This window comes from Hyla sarda, chromosome 4 (assembly GCF_029499605.1).
Source record: "Hyla sarda isolate aHylSar1 chromosome 4, aHylSar1.hap1, whole genome shotgun sequence".
Taxonomy (NCBI): Eukaryota; Metazoa; Chordata; class Amphibia; order Anura; family Hylidae; genus Hyla; species Hyla sarda.
The window spans coordinates 406261807-406281325 of record NC_079192.1 but is presented as its reverse complement, the minus strand read 5'-3'; the positions used below and the strand labels follow the sequence as shown (position 1 = coordinate 406281325).

General features: G+C 44.8%; 1 protein-coding gene across 3 annotated transcripts in view; it reads left to right on the top strand.

Annotated features, from left to right (window-relative positions):
• FGD4 (FYVE, RhoGEF and PH domain containing 4) overlaps nt 1-19519 on the top strand; it is a 166472-nt gene that overhangs the window by 99319 nt on the left and 47634 nt on the right. For all 3 annotated transcript variants that reach the window (XM_056517522.1, XM_056517524.1, XM_056517523.1), the window contains exon 2: nt 12016-12171. In XM_056517522.1, coding sequence (XP_056373497.1) covers nt 12016-12171 — 156 coding nt within the window. The remainder of the gene's footprint in view (nt 1-12015; nt 12172-19519) is intronic.

The window sequence follows — 19519 nt, the reverse complement described above, 5'->3', positions numbered from 1 at the left end:
CTCTGTAGCATTCAGCAGCTAATAAGTACTGGAAGGATTAAGATTTTTTAATAGAAGTAATTTACAAATATGTTTAACTTTCTGCCACCAGTTGATTTAAAAGAAAAAACGTTTTCACCGGAGTACCCCTTTAAACAGATTTGTAAATTACTTCTATTAAAAAATCTTAATCCTTCCAATAGTTATTAGCTTCTGAAGTTTTCTGTCTAACTGCTCAATGATGATGTCACGTCCCGGGAGCTGTGCATGATGGGAGAATATTCCCATAGGAACTGCACAGCTCCCGGGATGTGAGTCATCAGAGAGCAGTTAGACAGAAAACAGCAACTCAACTTCAGAAGCTAATAACTATTGGAAGGATTAAGATTTCTTAATAGAAGTAATTTACAAATCTGTTTAACTTTCCGGAGCCAGTTGATATATATATAAAAAAAGTTTTTGCCTGGAATACCCCTTTAACCTCTTCAGGACATAGGGCGTATGGATACGCCCTGAATCCCGAGTCCTTAAGGACCGAGGGCGTATCCATACGCCCGTGGGAATTCCGGCCCCCACCGCTAGCCGGTTGGGGACCGGAGCCGGATGCCTGCTGAAATCGTTCAGCAGGCATCCCGGCATATCGCCCAGGGGGGTCATTATGTCCCCCCATGTCGGCGATCGCCGCAGATCGCTGGACAATTCAGTCCAGCGATCTGCGGCGATTCCGGGTCAATCGGGTCTCCAGTGACCCGGTGACCCGGAATTACTGGCTGTTCGGGGCCGTCTCTGACGGCCCCGAACAGCCAGAGCCTGCAGGGGTGAGGTGGCACTGGTGCCACCTCACGATCGCCCTGATTCGTCGGCCGGATTACCGGCCGACCAATCAGGGCGCCTGCTGCGGGTGTCACTCCCGCACCCGCTCCGCCCCTCTTCTGGAGGACGTGAGCGGGTGCGGGAAGACGACCCCCGGTGCTGGGGACCCCGATCCCCGGCGCCCCTGTTGGGATCGGGGCCCCAGGAGCAGCTGCGGCGGCGGGACTGACCTGCAGCGTCTGGATCGTTGGAGGTGAGTTACAGCCTCCTGCTGTTGCTTAGCAACAGCTCCCAGCATGCAAAAAGGGCATGCTGGGAGCTGTAGTTATGCAACAGCAGGAGGCAGACCACCACAACTCCCAGCATTCCCTTATGGGCATGCTGGGACTTATGGTTTTGCAACAGCTGGAGGCACATTCTTTCTATGGAAAAGTGTACCTTCAGCTGTTGTCTAACTACAACTCCCAGCTTGCACAAACAGCTAAAGTGCATGCTGGGAGTTGTAGTGGTGCATCTGCTGGTTGCATAACTACAACTCCCAGCATGCCCGTTGGCTGTCGGTGACTGCTGAGAGTTGTAGTTTTGCAACAGCTGAAGGCACACTGGTTGTGAAACTCAGAGTTTTTTTTTACCTAACTCAGTGTTTCACGACCGGTGTGCCTCCAGCTGTTGCAAACTACAACTCTCAGCAGTCAATGTACACCATGCACCGTACATGCTGGGAGTTGTAGTTTTGCAACAGCTGGAGGCACACTGGTTGTGAAACACTGAGTTAGGTCACAAACTCAGTGATACATAACCAGTGTGCCTACAGTTGTTGCAAAACTGCAACTCTCAGCAGTCACCGACAGCCAACGGGCATGCTGGGAGTTGTAGTTATGCAACAGCTGGATGTCCCCCCCAATGTGAACGTACAGGGTACACTCACATGGGCGGAGGATTACAGTAAGTATCTGGCTGCAAGTTTGAGCTGCCGCAAACTTTCTGCTGCAGCTCAAATTGCCAGCGAGAAACTACTGTAATCCCCCGCCCGTGCGACTGTACCCTAAAAACACTACACTACACTAACACAAAAAATAAAATAAAAAGTAAAAAACACTACATATACACATACCCCTACACAGCCCCCCTCCCCTCCCCAATAAAAATTAAAAACGTCTGGTACACCACTGTTTCCAGAACGGAGCCTCCAGCTGTTGCAAAACAACTCCCAGTATTGTCGGACAGCTGTTGACTGTCCAGGCATGCTGGGAGTTTTGCAACAGCTGGAGGCACCCTGTTTGGGAATCACTGGCGTAGAATACCCCTATGTCCACCCCTATGCAATCCCTAATTTAGGCCTCAAATGCGCATGGCGCTCTCACTTTGGAGCCCTGTCGTATTTCAAGGCAACAGTTTAGGGTCACATATGGGGTATCGCCGTACTCGGGAGAAATTGTGTTACAAATTTTGGGGGGTATTTTCTGCTTTTAACCTTTTTAAAAATGTAAAATTTTTGGGAAAACAAGCATTTTAGGTAAAAAAAAAAAAAATTTTTTACATATGCAAAAGTTGTGAAACACCTGTGGGGTATAAAGGTTCACTTAACCCCTTGTTATGTTCCCCGAGGGGTCTAGTTTCCAAAATGGTATGCCATGTGGTTTTTTTTTGCGGTCCTGGCACCATAGGGGCTTCCTAAATGCGGCATGCCCCCAGAGCAAAATTTGCGTTCAAAAAGCCAAATGTGACTCCTTCTCTTCCGAGACCTGTAGTGCGCCAGCAGAACACTTTTCACCCCCATATGGGGTGTTTTCTGAATCGGGAGAAATTGGGCTTCAAATTTTTAGGGGTATTTTCTGCTATTACCCTTTTTAAAAATAAAATTTTTTTGGGAAAACAAGCATTTTAGGTAAAATTTTTTTTTTTTTTTTTACATTTGCAAAAGTCGTGAAACACCTGTGGGGTATTAAGGTTCACTTTATCCCATGTTACATTCCCCGAGGGGTCTAGTTTCCAAAATGGTATGCCATGTGTTTTTTTTTTGCTGTTCTGGCACCATAAGGGCTTCCTAAAGGTAACATGCCCCCCAAAAACCATTTCAGAAAAACGTACTCTCCAAAATCCCCTTGTCGCTCCTTCGCTTCTGAGCCCTCTACTGCGCCCGCCGAACACTTTACATAGACATATGAGGTATGTGCTTACTCGAGAGAAATTGGGCAACAAATACAAGTAAAAATTTTGTCCTTTTACCCCTTGTAAAAATTCAAAAATTGGGTCTACAAGAACATGTGAGTGTAAAAAATGAAGATTGTGAATTTTCTCCTTCACTTTGCTGCTATTTGTGTGAAACACCTAAAGGGTTAAAACGCTGACTGAATGTCATTTTGAATACTTTGGGGGGTGTAGTTTTTATAATGGGGTCATTTATGGGGTATTTCTAATATGAAGACCCTTCAAATCCACTTCAAACCTGAACTGGTCCCTGAAAAATACTGAGTTTGAAAATTTTGTGAAAAATCGGAAAATTGCTGCTGACCGTTGAAGCCCTCTGGTGTCTTCCAAAAGTAAAAACACGTCAATTTTATGATGCAAACATAAAGTAGACATATTGTATATGTGAACCAAAAAAAAATGTATTCGTAATATCCATTTTCCTTACAAGCAGAAAGCTTCAAAGTTAGAAAAATGCTAAATTTTCAAATTTTTCATCAAATTTACAGATTTTTCACCAAGAAAGGATGCAAGTATCGACAAAAATTTACCACTATGTTAAAGTAGAATATGTCACGAAAAAACAATCTCGGAATCAGAATGATAACTAAAAGCATTCCAGAGTTATTAATGTTTAGTGACAGTGGTCAGATGTGCAAAAAACGCTCCGGTCCTTAAGGCCAAAATGGGCTCCGTCCTGAAGGGGTTAAATAGGACTCTCTGGGACCGCTCTCTGGTCTATTTTATTTATAAAAAAAAATTTTTTTTAAACGTTTTCCCCTCAAATAATTACTATTATTTGATTGACATCTGGGCGATACCATTTACCTTGACAATGGGGGGGGGGGGGGGGGGATGTGTAACTACAATTTAATATTGTCCAAACTAACTGGAGAGTGCCAGACTGTGCAGAGACAACCCCTGAACTGGCAACTTATTGGGAGATTCATCAAAACCTGCGCAGAGGGGAAAAAAAATCGACCAGTTGCCCATAGCAACCAATCAGATCGCTACTTTCATTTTTGAAAAGGCAAAAGAAGCGATCTGATTGGTTACTATAGGCAACGGGTCAACTCTTCCTCAGCACAGGTCTTGATGAATCTCCCTGAGGCTAGGTTTCCACATGTTGTTTTTTGTTTTAGTTTTTTGGGGGCAAAAACGCCAATAAAAACGCTAGAAAAACTGCCAAAATGTAGCGTGGTGTTTTTGCTGCGTTTTTGAAGGTGTAAAATAAATAAAAAGTGGAAACCTAGCCTTATAGTTCTCATTTTATTTATCTATTTCCAGGAGGAATAACAGGGGAACGGTTTCAGAAATAAAAGATGTTTCACCAATATGATTTTATTGAGAACACAAGTATTTACTAAAAGTAGACCTGTTATGAGGAGTTCACAGATTCCTTTCAAACGTTCCTATTCACTGACAGCAAGCAGAGATCAAGAGGAATTATAGCAACATTTTCAAAAAAAAGTTTAGGTTTTTTCAGGTAGCAGATATTGAATTGTTTGAAGGAGGAAGCTGCAGGGATTGTAGATTTTTATTTTCCCCGTAGAGTCAAGTGCGACAGCGATATTTTTGGTTTTAGTCCAAGCTAAATACGGGTGAGGCCGGGACTCTTAAAAACACAAAGTAAGAACTGATACATGATGCACCCAGTATGGATGATATGATGGCGGTGTGTTTGTTTGCTGTGTGTGGGCATCGGCGTCTATCATTATTGTGGTTGTTATTATGGGCGTACATGTATTGTGTTCTATCCCTATTTATTTTGCATAAATTCCCATCCATTTTAGCCCTTTAGTCTTCCTTCATGATGGTAGATTTGTACAAGTCCTATAGTAAAATCTGTATTTGTGGAGCTACTGAGCTCCCCCTAGTGGTGGATCCAGACATAATTTTATCATGTCATTTGATGTCCATGTTAGAGATTAAAGGGGATCTTGGCTGCGGCACCCCAGACATCCGGTGCACGGAGCGAATTTTGCTCCATGCCGGATGATTGGCAATGTGGGGCGGAGGCTCGTGACATCACAGCCATGCCCCCTCAATGCAAGCCTATGGGAGGGGGCGTGACGGCCGTCACGCCCCCTCCCATAGACTTGCATTGAGGGGCATGGCCGCGACGTCACGAACCTCCGGCGCTGCACCCGACACTTTAAATAAACGCAGTATGCAGCAGGGAGATTGCGGGGGTCCCGCTGCTGGGACATCTTATACCCTATCCCCTTAGTGCCACACACCATGCACTCTGAATATGTTTCTGACAAATACTGTGCCCCCTGAATATGATCCTTCCACACACTGTGCTCCCTGAATATAACTGTGCCACACACTGTGCCCTCTAAATGTTTCTGCCAAACACTGTGCCCCCTAAATATGACCCTGTGCACATTATGCTACCTGAATACAACCCTGCCACAAACTCTGTCCTTTGAACATAATATTGTCATACACTGTGCCCCCTAAATATGATACTGACCCACATTGACCCCCTGAATATGGTTCTGACAAACACTGTGTCCTCTGAATATGACACTTCCACACACTGTGCCCCCTGAATATAATACTGTCACACACTGTGCCATCTGAATATTGTTTTGCCACACACTCTGCCCCCCCTAAATATGATACTCCCAAATAATGTGCCCCCCTGATTATAATAATGCCACACACTGTGCCCTTTGTAAACAATACTGCCAAATACTGCACCCCCTGAAAAAAAACTCCACACACTGTACCCCTGAATATAAATTTGGGACAAGCTGCACCCTGAGAATAATAGCGCTACACATAGTGCCACCTGAAAGTCTCACTACACACTGTGCCCCCTGTAATGAACTGTAATCTGTATGGTGTTCTCCTAAAATTCCCCCTAAATTTATGATATTATTTGCTCCCTGAATTCATTTCATTATATATGATCCATCCACTACTTGTAATATACTTTCTGCCCCCCCCTCCACTTGAATTTTATGTTCTGAACCCCTGTAATGATCAGTGCCCTGCACCCAAGTAAAGTGTACTCACCTATGCCTGTTCCCACATTGTCATACACAGATGCATGTTTTGCCTCTGTTAGGATAAGGACTCAGATGGTGCCAAATTGTATTTGCTCTGTCTGCATCTTACAGGGGGACACTAAATGGTCCTACTGGGGGCCATGAGTTTCCTTATACCCATCTGACTTTTGAACTGTATGTGTGTCCTACAGATGCAGTTACAGTTACCCTTCTTTTTCCCAATACTGGCTGTTATTTTAAAGGGGTACTCCGGTGGAAAACTTTTTATTTTATTTTATTCAAATTCAGCTTTCAGCTCAAATTCAGCTCAGGTTATATAGAGGCGACATCTATGCTCAGGTACTACCCTGGTAAAGTGGTCACCTCGCGCCATTGTCATGTAGTACTTTCACAATCTCACAGTAAACCACTTAAACAGGGAACAGGACCTTTCAGGCTTCTTGTTCCTCTTTTAAGATGAAAATTTCCACTTCTTGTAAATTTACTTTTGCAAAAATAAATGAAGCCTATTGCCTTTTGATGGTATCTGTTACCATTTCCTCAACTGAAATGTGTCAGTGAACATGACAACAACTACTGTCCATATGGACACCATAGAGCCCGGTCCACACGTTCAGTGGCTGGCATGGAATATTACGTATGGCCAGAAATATGGTGGCGGTGACGTCTCTTGGCTATAGGCATCCTACATACGGTTATTATAACTAGTATCTGTGGTGAGCTTAGGGTGGCATGTATTGTGGACAATTGGGTGATGTGACTAAGGTGAATGTTCGTGACGCCAGGAGTGTTAACCCACCTCACTCCAAGGTAAAGCGGTTGCCAGTGCCAAGCACCGGGTAATGAATACCTCCAATGCCATTTTACAGTAACCGCTTGAACTTTACTTAAACAATTGCAGGAGAGGAAATACAGACAGTTCAATTCAGCAGAAGTGTAATTGTAGGGAAGGATGCAATAAGAAACCACAGTTGCAATACAGGGCTTTCTGGGGCTTGTTGTCTTAAAGGGGTACTCCGCTGTTTAGCGTTTGGCTGGAGCCGGCGTCGGGAGCTTGTGACGTCATAGCCCCGCCCCCTCATAACATCACACCCCACCCCTTCAATGCAAGTCTATGGGAGGGGGCGTGACGGCTGTCAAGCCCCCTCCTATAGACTTGCATTGAGGGGGTGGGACATGACATCACAAGTTCCCGGCGCCGGCTCCAGCGTTCGCAACAGTTTGTTCCAAGCGTTGAGCAGCGGAGTACCCCTTTACCTGACTTTGACGTGACTGAAATAGAAAGGACTTGACATGAATAGCCTTGACTTGACTTTAGGAGATGACTATCACTGCCTTGTGCTGCTTCACAGAATGGAATCCAAATTGGGTGCTTACCGCCAGGGTGGACTTAGTGGACAGGGACGGCCAGAGGATCTTCCCCCCTCTATCCTTTGCTGTAATATAAAATATAGTATGCATGTAAGCACAAGTTAATATAAAACAAAAATAGAGAAACACAGCCGCACATCCACCATTTGCATTTTGATCTACTTGCTTCACTGCATAATTTCAAAAACTAACAGGTTGTTATTATACATTTTGATCAAAAAGTACAAGCCCACTCGCCACGTCAAGGCCACCTATTCAGAGTGGGTCCCTAACCTAACACTGGCGGAGCGCCACGCGGCGACCACTGCCTCCGAGACACCAAGCCCACCGGAGGAATGACCCAGTGGCCCTGCAGCCCCACTGCTGCCCAGCCGAGCCCCTGGCCCTGGGCCACACCACCCCACAGACAAAGCATCACAGAAACAATGGCCGCCACCGAGCAAAATGTATACTAATAACCTGTTCGTTTTTAAAATTATGCTGAGAAGCAAGTAGATCAAAATACAAATGGTGGGTGTTCGGCTTTGTTTCTGTTTCTTGATTTTTGTTTCACATAAGTTAATATATAATTTTACTGTAGCTATAAGCCATGATTTTGCCTATGTGCACTGTGTGTCTCTATCCCTTCCTTAAATAATAGAATAGCTACAGATACATTGTCTGTCCTTAAATAGTGTACTGCTGTATTTTAAATGGAAACACTTCATGCCATTGTCCCATTGGATGGCGTCTATGTGTTGTAGACTATAAATAAAAGCTGAGCGGGGTGTTCAGAGACCTTCACACCACATTAATTTGTTGTATGTTGATCTTTCCGGCCACTCTATAACCTCTGACAGGAGGGTGGAAAACTTATTTGGAAAGCACACAGACAAGCAAGATCTCTAGTTTTTAGGGATCAGAACCACATGTACCCTAACAGTTGCTATGGGGCCCATCAGAATCTTCTATTCTCCCCAAAGCTGACTTGAACTGGACTGACAACCTGGTTGGCAGAATCCTTGTAATGAGTATAGTCGCTCATACTGCAATAATTCTGGTAACTGGGTCTTGGGCCTGTCCCCATGTGGTGAGGGACAAATCACACAGCAGAGGTCTTGCCTTGAACTCCACTCTAAACTATCTGTCTCTCTTTACACTGCTATGTTGATTGTTATCCAGCATTTCCCCAAAAATTATAACTATGAAATACATTTTCATAATTTATTTATCTTATTAATACCCAAATTCTGTGCTAGTATAGCTCTACTGGAGCCGCAGTCTTCTAATGCGTAGCTCCAAATTCCCTGCATCATCATGAAGATTAATGTAAAGGGGATATCCCGAGATTAAAAGCTATCCTCCATCAACAGGATAGGTGATAAGTATCTGATCAGTGAGGGTCCGACTGTTAGGACCCCCCACTGATCAATAGAATGGTGGACCCAGGAGGCCCCCCATTAGGTGGATGGCCGTGTTCAGTCATGATCAGGCGTGTGAGTCAGGAGGCCCCCAGTCAGCCGAACGCACTAAAATTGGTGAGTTTGGACGACTTTTGCCTAAAGTGTACAGGCACCTCAACTATCTGTGTATGAAGATCTGGGGACGTTTTGTGTACATACACCATGACCAATTGGACTAGTTACTTCTGGAGAACCATTTATCTATATGTAAGCTGATGTATAATTCAGGAAGCCGATTTAAACTTACGAGCTGGACCATGTGTAACAGACCCCAGGAGACCCCCATTATCTCCATACAGTAATATGCAGCACATTATGGATCCTTCTGATCTCCTGGGAATAGGATATTCTCATGTGTGAATGAGGTTTCCCTTCTCCGCTCTATTTCCTGTGTTATATAATGCATGTCTATGACATTAGCGTGTGGGAAAAGCTTGATCACTAATTCATGACCTAGCCACTAACATCCCATTCAGAAATAAAACACCCATATATACAGTGAAACCACTTTAAGAAGACCACCAAAAGTGTTCTGTTATAGAGGCGGTCTTCTCAAAAATGGCTACTTAGTATAATATATGGTGGCCTGAAATTCCATCATACAAAATCTGTCTTGGATAAGGGGATGGTCTTCTCGTAGAGGTGGTCTTCGGGTGAAGTTTTACTATAGATTATTAATAGTCATTAAATGCAATATATATGACAAGTATCTTTCCCGATTTCAATGTACACGTGCCTGCTAGGCTTGGCTGAGTATGCATGGATTCTTAGAGGGGTGGGGGGCAGGAAGCTGCTGCCAGACTCCTTTGGCAGTGACTAATCCTTCTGAGGACAAAAGGATTGGGCTGTTGGAGTCCAAGTGCCCGATCCATCACTCTTCCTCAATCGTTGTCATCAGGGTAGAGTAAAAAGGCTTTATTTGGGCACCTCTATATCACTAGCATATTAACACTATATGGCCACTCCATAATGCTACTATTTAGGCACTGCACCACATTGTTACCAACTTTGTTTTTTGAGTTATTCCTAATTTTTCACCTGTTTGGAAAGGTATTGGGGGGTAAAAAAGGATTCCACAAACTGTAATTCAGACCTGAACCCTGTTCCAATACTATGTTTTTTGTTTTTACTGAAATTAAAGAGGTGGCCCTCATGAACGGTATTCCCTCGCCAATAAAAATGGTGGGATCCATTCGCTGTGAAAACTGGTGGGGGTACTCTTACCCGGAACCCATACATATCTGATTAGGGCTGTGTTGAATGCTCAGGTGTGCACGGAACACTATTATTCCAGCTATAATAATGTTTTTTGGGTTTCTCCAAGGTGTCCTTCATTTTACGCCAGTAGGGTTGTTGGGTTCTGTTGGTGATGGATCTATTGTTTTGTGCAGATTTTTGTAGAGTCTGTTATAAATAAAAGCCACAACCCTATTCTTGACTACCTGAATATCCCTCATATATGGGGTTGTACAGTGTTTTGTTCCAGTATGATAGTGCCCAGTCCCCACTGCCTGCTCAACCAATGACTAGCCATATCGTCAGTCAGTGATTGCGTAAACACTTCCTTGTGTCGGGAGAAAAACAGGAAGTAGTAAGCAGTGGGGACTGGGCAGCAGGGGACATGGGGATTGTTTTTTATTAATCTCAGAGTGGCCACTTTTAACATTTGTGGGCTCAAATGTGAAATCTGTAACAGTTCCTTCACCAATTATGATTTCAAATGTGGCAAGAGTCTATTGGGCCCCCTCAAATTCCAGGGCCATGGGTTGACAGCTACTTCTGCCCCCCTCCCCCTTTTGTTGCTAATTTCAGGTTTATAATTGGCACTTAAGAGAGAAAAAAAAATGTGTGGGTTCTTGAAGGCTCATAAACAAGCCCTTGCCCCTTGATCATAATGATTGTTTTCCCAGTTCGCAGTCACCATTGACGTCTTTTGCTGGTAATTTTGCTCAGACGTTTTGAGAGACAGACAGCTTGTTTTAGAATCACAGAAAATAGCAATTTAAGTCAATTTAGCAGAGAACAAATTAATAAATGTGAGAGATGATTTTCTGTTAAAAGAAAAAAAAAATTTAAAACAGCAAAAACCTTCCCCGCGTTAGCGTTCATTACCCGCGATGAGTCAGGTTTGGGCAGGCTTGTCTCTGCTAATTGTATGATTCATACAAGGAGACGTCGATAAAGACAACCTGCTCGTGAAAGATGAAGAACATTTCACCAGGAAAAACAAGTTCTCGAGTTGTCCTCTTACTAAAGGCCATACACATTGGAATAATGTCCTCCAAGCCTGTCGACTTTGGCAGGATAGGCTGACCATCTAGTGTTTGGCACCTCCCGACTCTTCCCCCAACCGCAGATGTTGAGGGAAGAAGATTCGGGCATCTTGACTTTTTCAGATGGACTATTTTTGTTGTTAGAGAAGATAAGATGCCACAAGAGAAGCCAAGCAGCACCTGACCTCCCCTCTCCACGGACATGCTGTTGGGCCCTTGGACAGTGGGGCCCAGGCACTGGTTGCTCCTGGTTGGCAAGAACCTTTGCAAGAATTCCCTCTTCAGAGGAGCTGAATCTGATCAAAAAGGGAGTTCAAAATTGTCCGCAGATTGAACCACCAAATGCCAGGCACCTATGTTAGGCCTGACCAGATGCCCAGCAGATCCCATTGACTTGTCCGTCAAGGTCCACTGGGTTCTGTCTCAGCAACTATTGTTTTGATGGAAAGACTAGAGCTCTATTGTAGATTACTAATAGAGATGTACATGGCACCACTAAGTGTATACCCACTTCATGGGTGGACGGTGGGCTCAATGCAGGCCCCTAGAAGCTATACTGTTTCCCTTAGGTGCTGACACACTTATGATAGGTGAGATATGAAAATGTGCGCCATAAAGAAAGGTAACGCGGAGCACTCACCAGGGTCTTCTTACAGATGCTTCTTTATTGTTCTTCGGAACATTCAGGATTGAACGTGCAAGGGAGCGGGAGAACAAGACACGGCGGAAGTGTGCTGGTGAAGGACCGTTGCACGCCAAAGCGCTTCGTCAGGCCTCTGGCCTGACGAAGCGATTCGGCGTGCAACGGTCCGTCGCCAGCACACTACCCCTCCCCATTTTGCTATGTAATTGTTGTGAAAATCATCACATTGTTTTCTGTGTTATCTTTTATTTGTGAGCTCATGCACTTTTCTCATCATCTTGCAGGCAACAGCGTGCCCTGTCCTCGCATCCTTCCCATCTGGAAGCCAATCTCCACCAGCACAGACCAGCTTGTAGAGCAGGAGGGAAGCGGTAAACGCGATTATCATGTAAAAGACCAGCAGATTCCCAGAAACATAGGGAGAAGTCCAAAGCCTTTAGGTAAACAGTGATGGCTGTATGTTAGTGTTTTTTGCATGCCTTTACATGTTATTGAGAAGATACTATTGATGTGGAAGCGTAGCTATATGTTTTTGCAGTTGAACACGAGCCATGGTGCTTGAAGGAGCCGACAAGCACATAAGAAGACACCAGTATTAGAAATGGCCCATAGTACTTGAGGGCCCTGTGACACATAGTACTTGAGGGCCCAGTGACACACAGTACTTGAGGGCCCAGTGGCACACAGTACTTGAGGGCCTATTACTTGAGGGCCCTGTGACACACAGTACTTGAGGGCCCAGTGACACACAGTACTTGAGGGCCCAGTGACACACAGTACTTGAGGGCCCAGTGACACACAGTACATGAGGGCCCAGTGACACACAGTACTTGAGGGCCCAGTGACACACAGTACTTGAGGGCCCAGTGACACACAGTACTTGAGGGCCCAGTGACACACAGTACTTGAGGGCCCAGTGACACACAGTACTTGAGGACCCACTAACGCACACTATTTGAGGGCCCTGTGACATATAGTACTTGAGGGCCCAGTGGCATATAGTACTTGAGGGCCCTGTGACATATAGGGCCTTCTGACAAACAGTTCTTGAGGGCCCAGTGACACACACTACTTGAGAGCCCAGTGACATATAGGGCCTTGTGACAGACAGTACCTGAGGGCCCTGTGGAACATACTGTACAAACCAATTGGTAGAATGTGTAAGTTCAGGTTGTCCCACAACAACTTATATAACCTATGAACAATGTTCGCGCCTCTTAGACCTCCACCATTCCCAAGAGTGAGTTGGCCGCTCTTGTGTGACTACTCTCCATAGAAATCAACCAATATTCTGCATTTTATGTTTTTTTTTTTCATTTTCTATGGAGACTGTGCCCCCCCTGAGGAATTGGACCCTCAGCTGGTATACTTTTCGTCTTTCTGGAGACACTCTACCACCTAGCCCCATGTTAAAATCCTCTCACAAGCCAGCCATCACCCTGCTCTGTGCTGACGAGGGGCAACAACCCTAAAACAGCTGTCTGCAGATGGGTAACAACCCCATATGGAAAAGATCCTTGCTTGACATATCCCAAATTTTTGTCAGCACATGTCCAAAGTTTGTATTGGATCTCAGTCCTGAAACCCATCATCGGGTAAAACATGTAGTAATGTGCGTCACTCACCTGCAGATTTGACTGATGCGCAACATAGACTATAATGGAGCACATAAGTCGGATCGGACGGCCAGCCGGTGAGTGAAGTGCCCAATCACTCACTATAGAGCAAGTTCTAAGTGGCCCAAAGCATGATAAAAATTGGACCCCTTAGAAGTTTTGCTTTAACTCTCCCAAGACCCAAATAAATGTTATCAAGTATGCTTAAATGGGCACTGTCATTAAAACAAATTTTTGCTATTGCACTCCTTATGGTAAATAAAAAATGTTTCTAATGTACTTTGTTTAAAAAAATGAAGTTTTCTATGTTTTATTTGTGTTTAAAAAAAACTGCCACTAGGTGTCTCCCTACTTGTCCAGAGCACATTTCCCTCCATCTTTTGTACAGACTTTGGACTCCTGCTGGCCTGGCAGAAGTCCAAAATCAGGAAATGCTGAGGTGTGTGCGCAGCCTTAGCCAATCATAGTTCATCTCACACTACACTGCTATGGGCTGTGTGTAGCAGAGTGAAAGAGGAAGTTCTCCCCTGTATGGCTTCAGATGATGTCACGCCTGCTGGGGAACGCCCCTTCCCAGTCTGTGAATCTTACTGAGACTGAGCAGAAAATACAGAGCAATATCAAGGTAGAAAACTAAAAAAATAATAAAAATAAAGGCCGGGGGTGGATTATCATGATGGGGGCAGTGAACTGGGAGGATTTTAAAATACAACAAGATCATGAGAGGTACTCTTTAACATTAATGGACCACATTCCTGTGCAGGTCGCTACCGAACTGAGGATAGTACCAACCTGTAATGACCCCCTCTTCTTTCGAGGGGTCCCTAGCAACAGCAATGATACCTAAGCCCTTACTCCAAAGGGTGCATTCACACGGCCGTCTGTCCCCTTTTTTTTTTTTTTATCCCCGTTTTGGTTCCGTTCTTGCAAGCTGTAAACAGAATTAAAAAAATAGTTTTAGGAAAATCCCATTCATGTCAATGGAATTTTTTTTACCATCCTTTTGGACCAGTCTGCACTCATTTCCGTTTTTTTTGACGGCAGAAAAAACGGCACATGCAGTAAATTTTACATTGAAGTCTATGGAAAACAGATGAGCCTTTAATGTCATCTGTTTGCATCAATTTTTTCAATCCGTTTTTTTTAATCCATTTTTACTTCTGAGCATCCTCAGAACAAAATAAAATTCTATGTTTTTTTGGTTTATTAACTGAACAATAATGGATCCAAATGGATAACATCCGTTTGCATCCGTTGTTGTCAGTTTTTATTTTTGACAGGAGAACGGGACCGGTCTAGACTGCCGGGTGAACGCAACCCAAGTCCCAATTTACTTGTAGACTGCAGCATGTTTACCCCACAGTATTTTACTGCACCTTCACAATATGATGGTGCCATCACCATGCTTTATAGTGAAAGTGTCTTTTATTTATTTTTATTTTTTTTGTTATCTCCAAACACACAGATTTGGTCTTCGAAATCCAGAATCTTTGCCTACTTTGCAGACTGTAGTCTAAATACTATGAGATGTTCTGCCCCACTATTCTCTCGATGCAGGTGATTGTACACAGGCACCATCTGACTGTGTGAGCGTTTGTTTAGGTGCCAATAGTAACAGGGGTGTGAGTAGTTATGCAATCACTTATCTTGTGTACGGTATATACACTATGGGCCTCATTTACTAAGAGTGTCAGGTTTTTTTCCAGTGAGAAATGTTGTTTCAGACTTGGAGGATTTCCCTCTATTTACTATGGGGATCACCGATACACAATTTTCTGACCAGTTTTTTCTAGGTGGAAATTTCCAGCCATTTATTCACAGGAACTTTTGTGAATTCAACAGTAAATAGGTCGTTATGCGAAACCACGCCCCTTTTTGGGCGAGCCACACCCCCTTTTTCCGCTTTTCACAATGCAATATCAGGTTAGTGGATTTTCCTGTCGCACATTGGCCCTGATTTACAGAGTGTTGTGTAGTTTTCTTTGTAGGATTTAATTTCCTACAATTTATTTTCCACGGTATTTACTAAGGTTTCCCTACATTTTCCTTTTTCCTTACATTTTGTTTTTTTTTATACATGCTCTGATCTGTCGGGTTTTCCTCAGCTGAAATCCACCACATTTTCTGTGGAAACCTTAGTAAATATGTTGGTTTTTGTGAAAAGGTCAGGAACACTCCCCTTTTTTGTAACCATGCCCCCTTTTATCGATTGCCACGCCCATTTTCTTAGTGAAAAGGAGTTTCACTGGCTTCACATTACATTTTCAGTGTTTCATTCCGATGTACCACGGTTTTGGTTCCGGTGGGAAAACCGCATACGGGGCAAAAATGAGCCGACCGGAGTCAGCATTTCACTCAGGTGTACCACTGTTTTAGGTCGACCGGAGTCAGCATTTCACTCCGGTGTACCACGGTTTTAGGTCGACTGGAGTCAGCGTTTCACTCCAGTGTACTACGGTTTTAGGTCCGGTGGGAAAAACGCATATGGGGCAAAAATGAGCCGACCGGAGTCAGCATTTCACTCCGGTGTACCACTGTTTTAGGTCGACCGGAGTCAGCATTTCACTCCAGTGTACCACTGTTTTAGGTCGACCGGAGTCAGCGTTTCACTCTGGTGTACCACTGTTTTAGGTCGACTGGAGTCAGCGTTTCACTCTGGTGTACCACTGTTTTAGGTCGACCGGAGTCAGCGTTTCACTCTGGTGTACCACTGTTTTAGGTCGACTGGAGTCAGCGTTTCACTCCAGTGTACCACGGTTTTAGGTCCGGTGGGAAAACCGCATATGGGGCAAAAATGAGCTGACCGGAGTCAGCGTTTCACTCTGGTGTACCACTGTCTTAGGTCGACCAGAGTCAGCATTTCACTCCGGTGTACCACAGTTTTAGGTCGACTGGAGTCAGCGTTTCACTCCAGTGTACCACGGTTTTAGGTCCGGTGGGAAAACCGCATATGGGGCAAAAATTAGCTGACCGGAGTCAGCGTTTCACTCTGGTGTACCACTGTTTTAGGTCGACCAGAGTCAGCATTTCACTCCGGTGTACCACAGTTTTAGGTCGACTGGAGTCAGCGTTTCACTCCGGTGTACCACGGTTTTAGGCCGACCAGAGTCAGCATTTCACTCCGGTGTACCACAGTTTTAGGTCGACCGGAGTCAGCGTTTCACTCCAGTGTACCACGGTTTTAGGTCCGGTGGAAAAACCACATATGGGGCAAAAATGAGCTGACCGGAGTCAGCGTTTCACTCCGGTGTACCACTGTTTTAGGTCGACCAGAGTCAGCATTTCACTCCGGTGTACCACAGTTTTAGGTCGACTGGAGTCAGCGTTTCACTCCGGTGTACCACGGTTTTAGGCCGACCAAAGTCAGCATTTCACTCCGGTGTACCACAGTTTTAGGTCGACCGGAGTCAGCGTTTCACTCCAGTGTACCACGGTTTTAGGTCCGGTGGGAAAACCACATATGGGGCAAAAATGAGCTGACCGGAGTCAGCGTTTCACTCCGGTGTACCACTGTTTTAGGTCGACTGGAGTCAGCGTTTCACTCCGGTGTACCACGGTTTTAGGTTGACCGGAGTCAGCCTTTCACTCCAGTGTACCACGGTTTTAGGTCGACCGTAGTCAGCGTTTCACTCCAGTTTACCACGGTTTTAGGTGCGGTGGGAAAACCACATATGGGGCAAAAATGAGCCGACCAGAGTCAGCGTTTCACTCCGGTTGGCTCATTGAAATGAATTACATACGGGCGGCATACGGCAGCGCACAATTTTTGCTCCCCCCCCCCCCCCATCCGTATACGGTCTCATATTGCTGAAAACATAATGTGAACCCAGACTCAAATTCTGGCGCAGACAGAACTTCTGGCGCACAACCCGACAAAACATGTCAGGTTTGCAATAGTAAATGAAGGCCAGTGTCTCCGACGTGTCTCAGACCCTGTGCACCAAAATAACTTGGAAAAATCTGACAAAAACGATTGGGTTTTAGCTTAGTAAATGAGGTCCTCTGTGCGGATCACACAGCTCTTTGTCATTCATCACTATTACCCAGTGACCTTGCACACACACGGCCTTCTGATATTTGGCGCACACAACTTACCACCCATGTGCTCCACCTTAGCAGGACATCGGTGACTCAGCAGGATGGAAGGAGGGACAGGCCTGACCTGGGAGATGTCATCTATAGATGGAGACATGGGAATCCCTGAGGAGCAATAGCCACATCCAGCAATGCGGGTAGACACAGGATGCCCCTCGTGCGCCATTAGCGTTGGCTTCCCGGTGTTTGGGTGGAGAGCGATCTGCTTATCTTTCTAGGTCAGTGCTTCCCATCCAGGGTGCCTCCAGCTGTTGCAAAACTACAACTCCCAGCATGCCTGGACAGCCTTCGGCTGTCCAGGCATGCTGGGAGTTGTAGTTTTGCAACAGCTGGAGGCACCCTGGATGGGAAGCACTGTTCTAAGTAGAGGGTAATAGTTGTAATAATCCTGAATGCATAACTAGGTTTAGTACAGTAATCCCTCAACTTACAATGGCCTCAACATACAATAGTTTCAACATACAATGGTCTTTTTTGGACCATTGTAAGTTGAAACCAGACTCAACATACAATGCTACGGACAGTCCAGATCTGTGAAACATCTCAATGGCCGGAAGAACTGACCAATTAAAATGGGCATTCACTGGTAAAACACCTGTATTAGTGAAGTGTATGCACTTACTGGTGTCTGGTAGCGCCCCCTACAGTACAGGGAGGTATTACATGTTCTCTACTCTTTACCTGTATTACTGAAGTGCATGCACTGGCTGGTGTCTGGTAGCACCCTCTACAGTACAGGGAGGTATAACATGTTCTGTACTCTTTAGCTGTATTACTGAAGTGTATGCACTGACTGGTGTCTGGTAGCGCCCCCTACAGTACAGGGAGGTATTACATGTTCTGTACTCTTTACCTGTATTACTGAAGTGCATGCACTGACTGGTGTCTGGTAGAGCCCCCTACAGTACAGGGAGGTATTACATGTTCTGTACTCTTTACCTGTATTACTGAAGTGTATGTACTGACTGGTGTCTGGTAGCACCCCCTACAGTACAGGGAGGTATAACATGGTCTGTACTCTGTACCTGTATTACTGAAGTGTATGCACTGACTGGTGTCTGGTAGCGCCTCCTACAGTACAGGGAGGTATTACATGTTCTGTACTCTTTACCTGTACCAGGGTTAGCTGCTCCTTTGGACACCAGGTGAGGGCGATTCCATGTTACATTTTTAGGACATTGCATGTACTAAGAAGCCCCTGTCCTCTACATAGACCAGTGCTTCCCAAGCAGGGTGCCCCCAGCTGTTGCAAAACTACCATTCCCGGACATGCTGGGAGTTGTAGTTTTGCAACAGCTGGAGGCTCCCTGCTTGGAAAACAGTGACATAGACCGTGATTACAGCTCCCAGCAGATCTTTATTACTTTTATATATAAGGATTTGCTTTATCTATATTAATTATCTACTTATTTTTCTTTAATCCTCACTTTTTCCTATATTTGGATGACATTTTGGTGGCTTTAGAACCAATTACCAGGTTTCCATAGTTATGGTCTCAACATACAATGGTCTCAACATACAATGGTTTCAACATACTATGGTCGTCCCAGAACCAATTAATATTGTAACTTGAGGGACCACTGTATATTATTATTGCAGGTTTTCATGGTTACACATGGTTTCTGCCATCTTGACTCCATTTTCTGCTGGGAGTTGTAATTTTGCAACAGCTGGAGGCACCCACCCTGGTTAGGAAGCACTGTTCTAAGTAGAGGGTAATAGATGTAATAATTCTGAATGCATAAAGCGGTTTAGTATATTATTATTTCAAGCTTTCTCGGTTACACATGGTTTCTGCCATCTTGACTCCAATTTCTACCCGCCATGCGTCAGACTATCCCCCTTATGTTACTGCCCCTATCTAGTCACAAGTGCAGGTGACAACCAGTTCATGTGTCGCCACACAGACTACATTGACTCATAATGGGGGCATTTCAGATGGTGTCACAGTCTCCATTTTATTTCATCAGAAGCTTGGAACGGAGCCTGCAACGCAGATGTCTCACTTATTACCTATTTGCACTGTATGGTGCCATTAGTAATATATGCAGTACTATACTATACTATATGGTGGTAT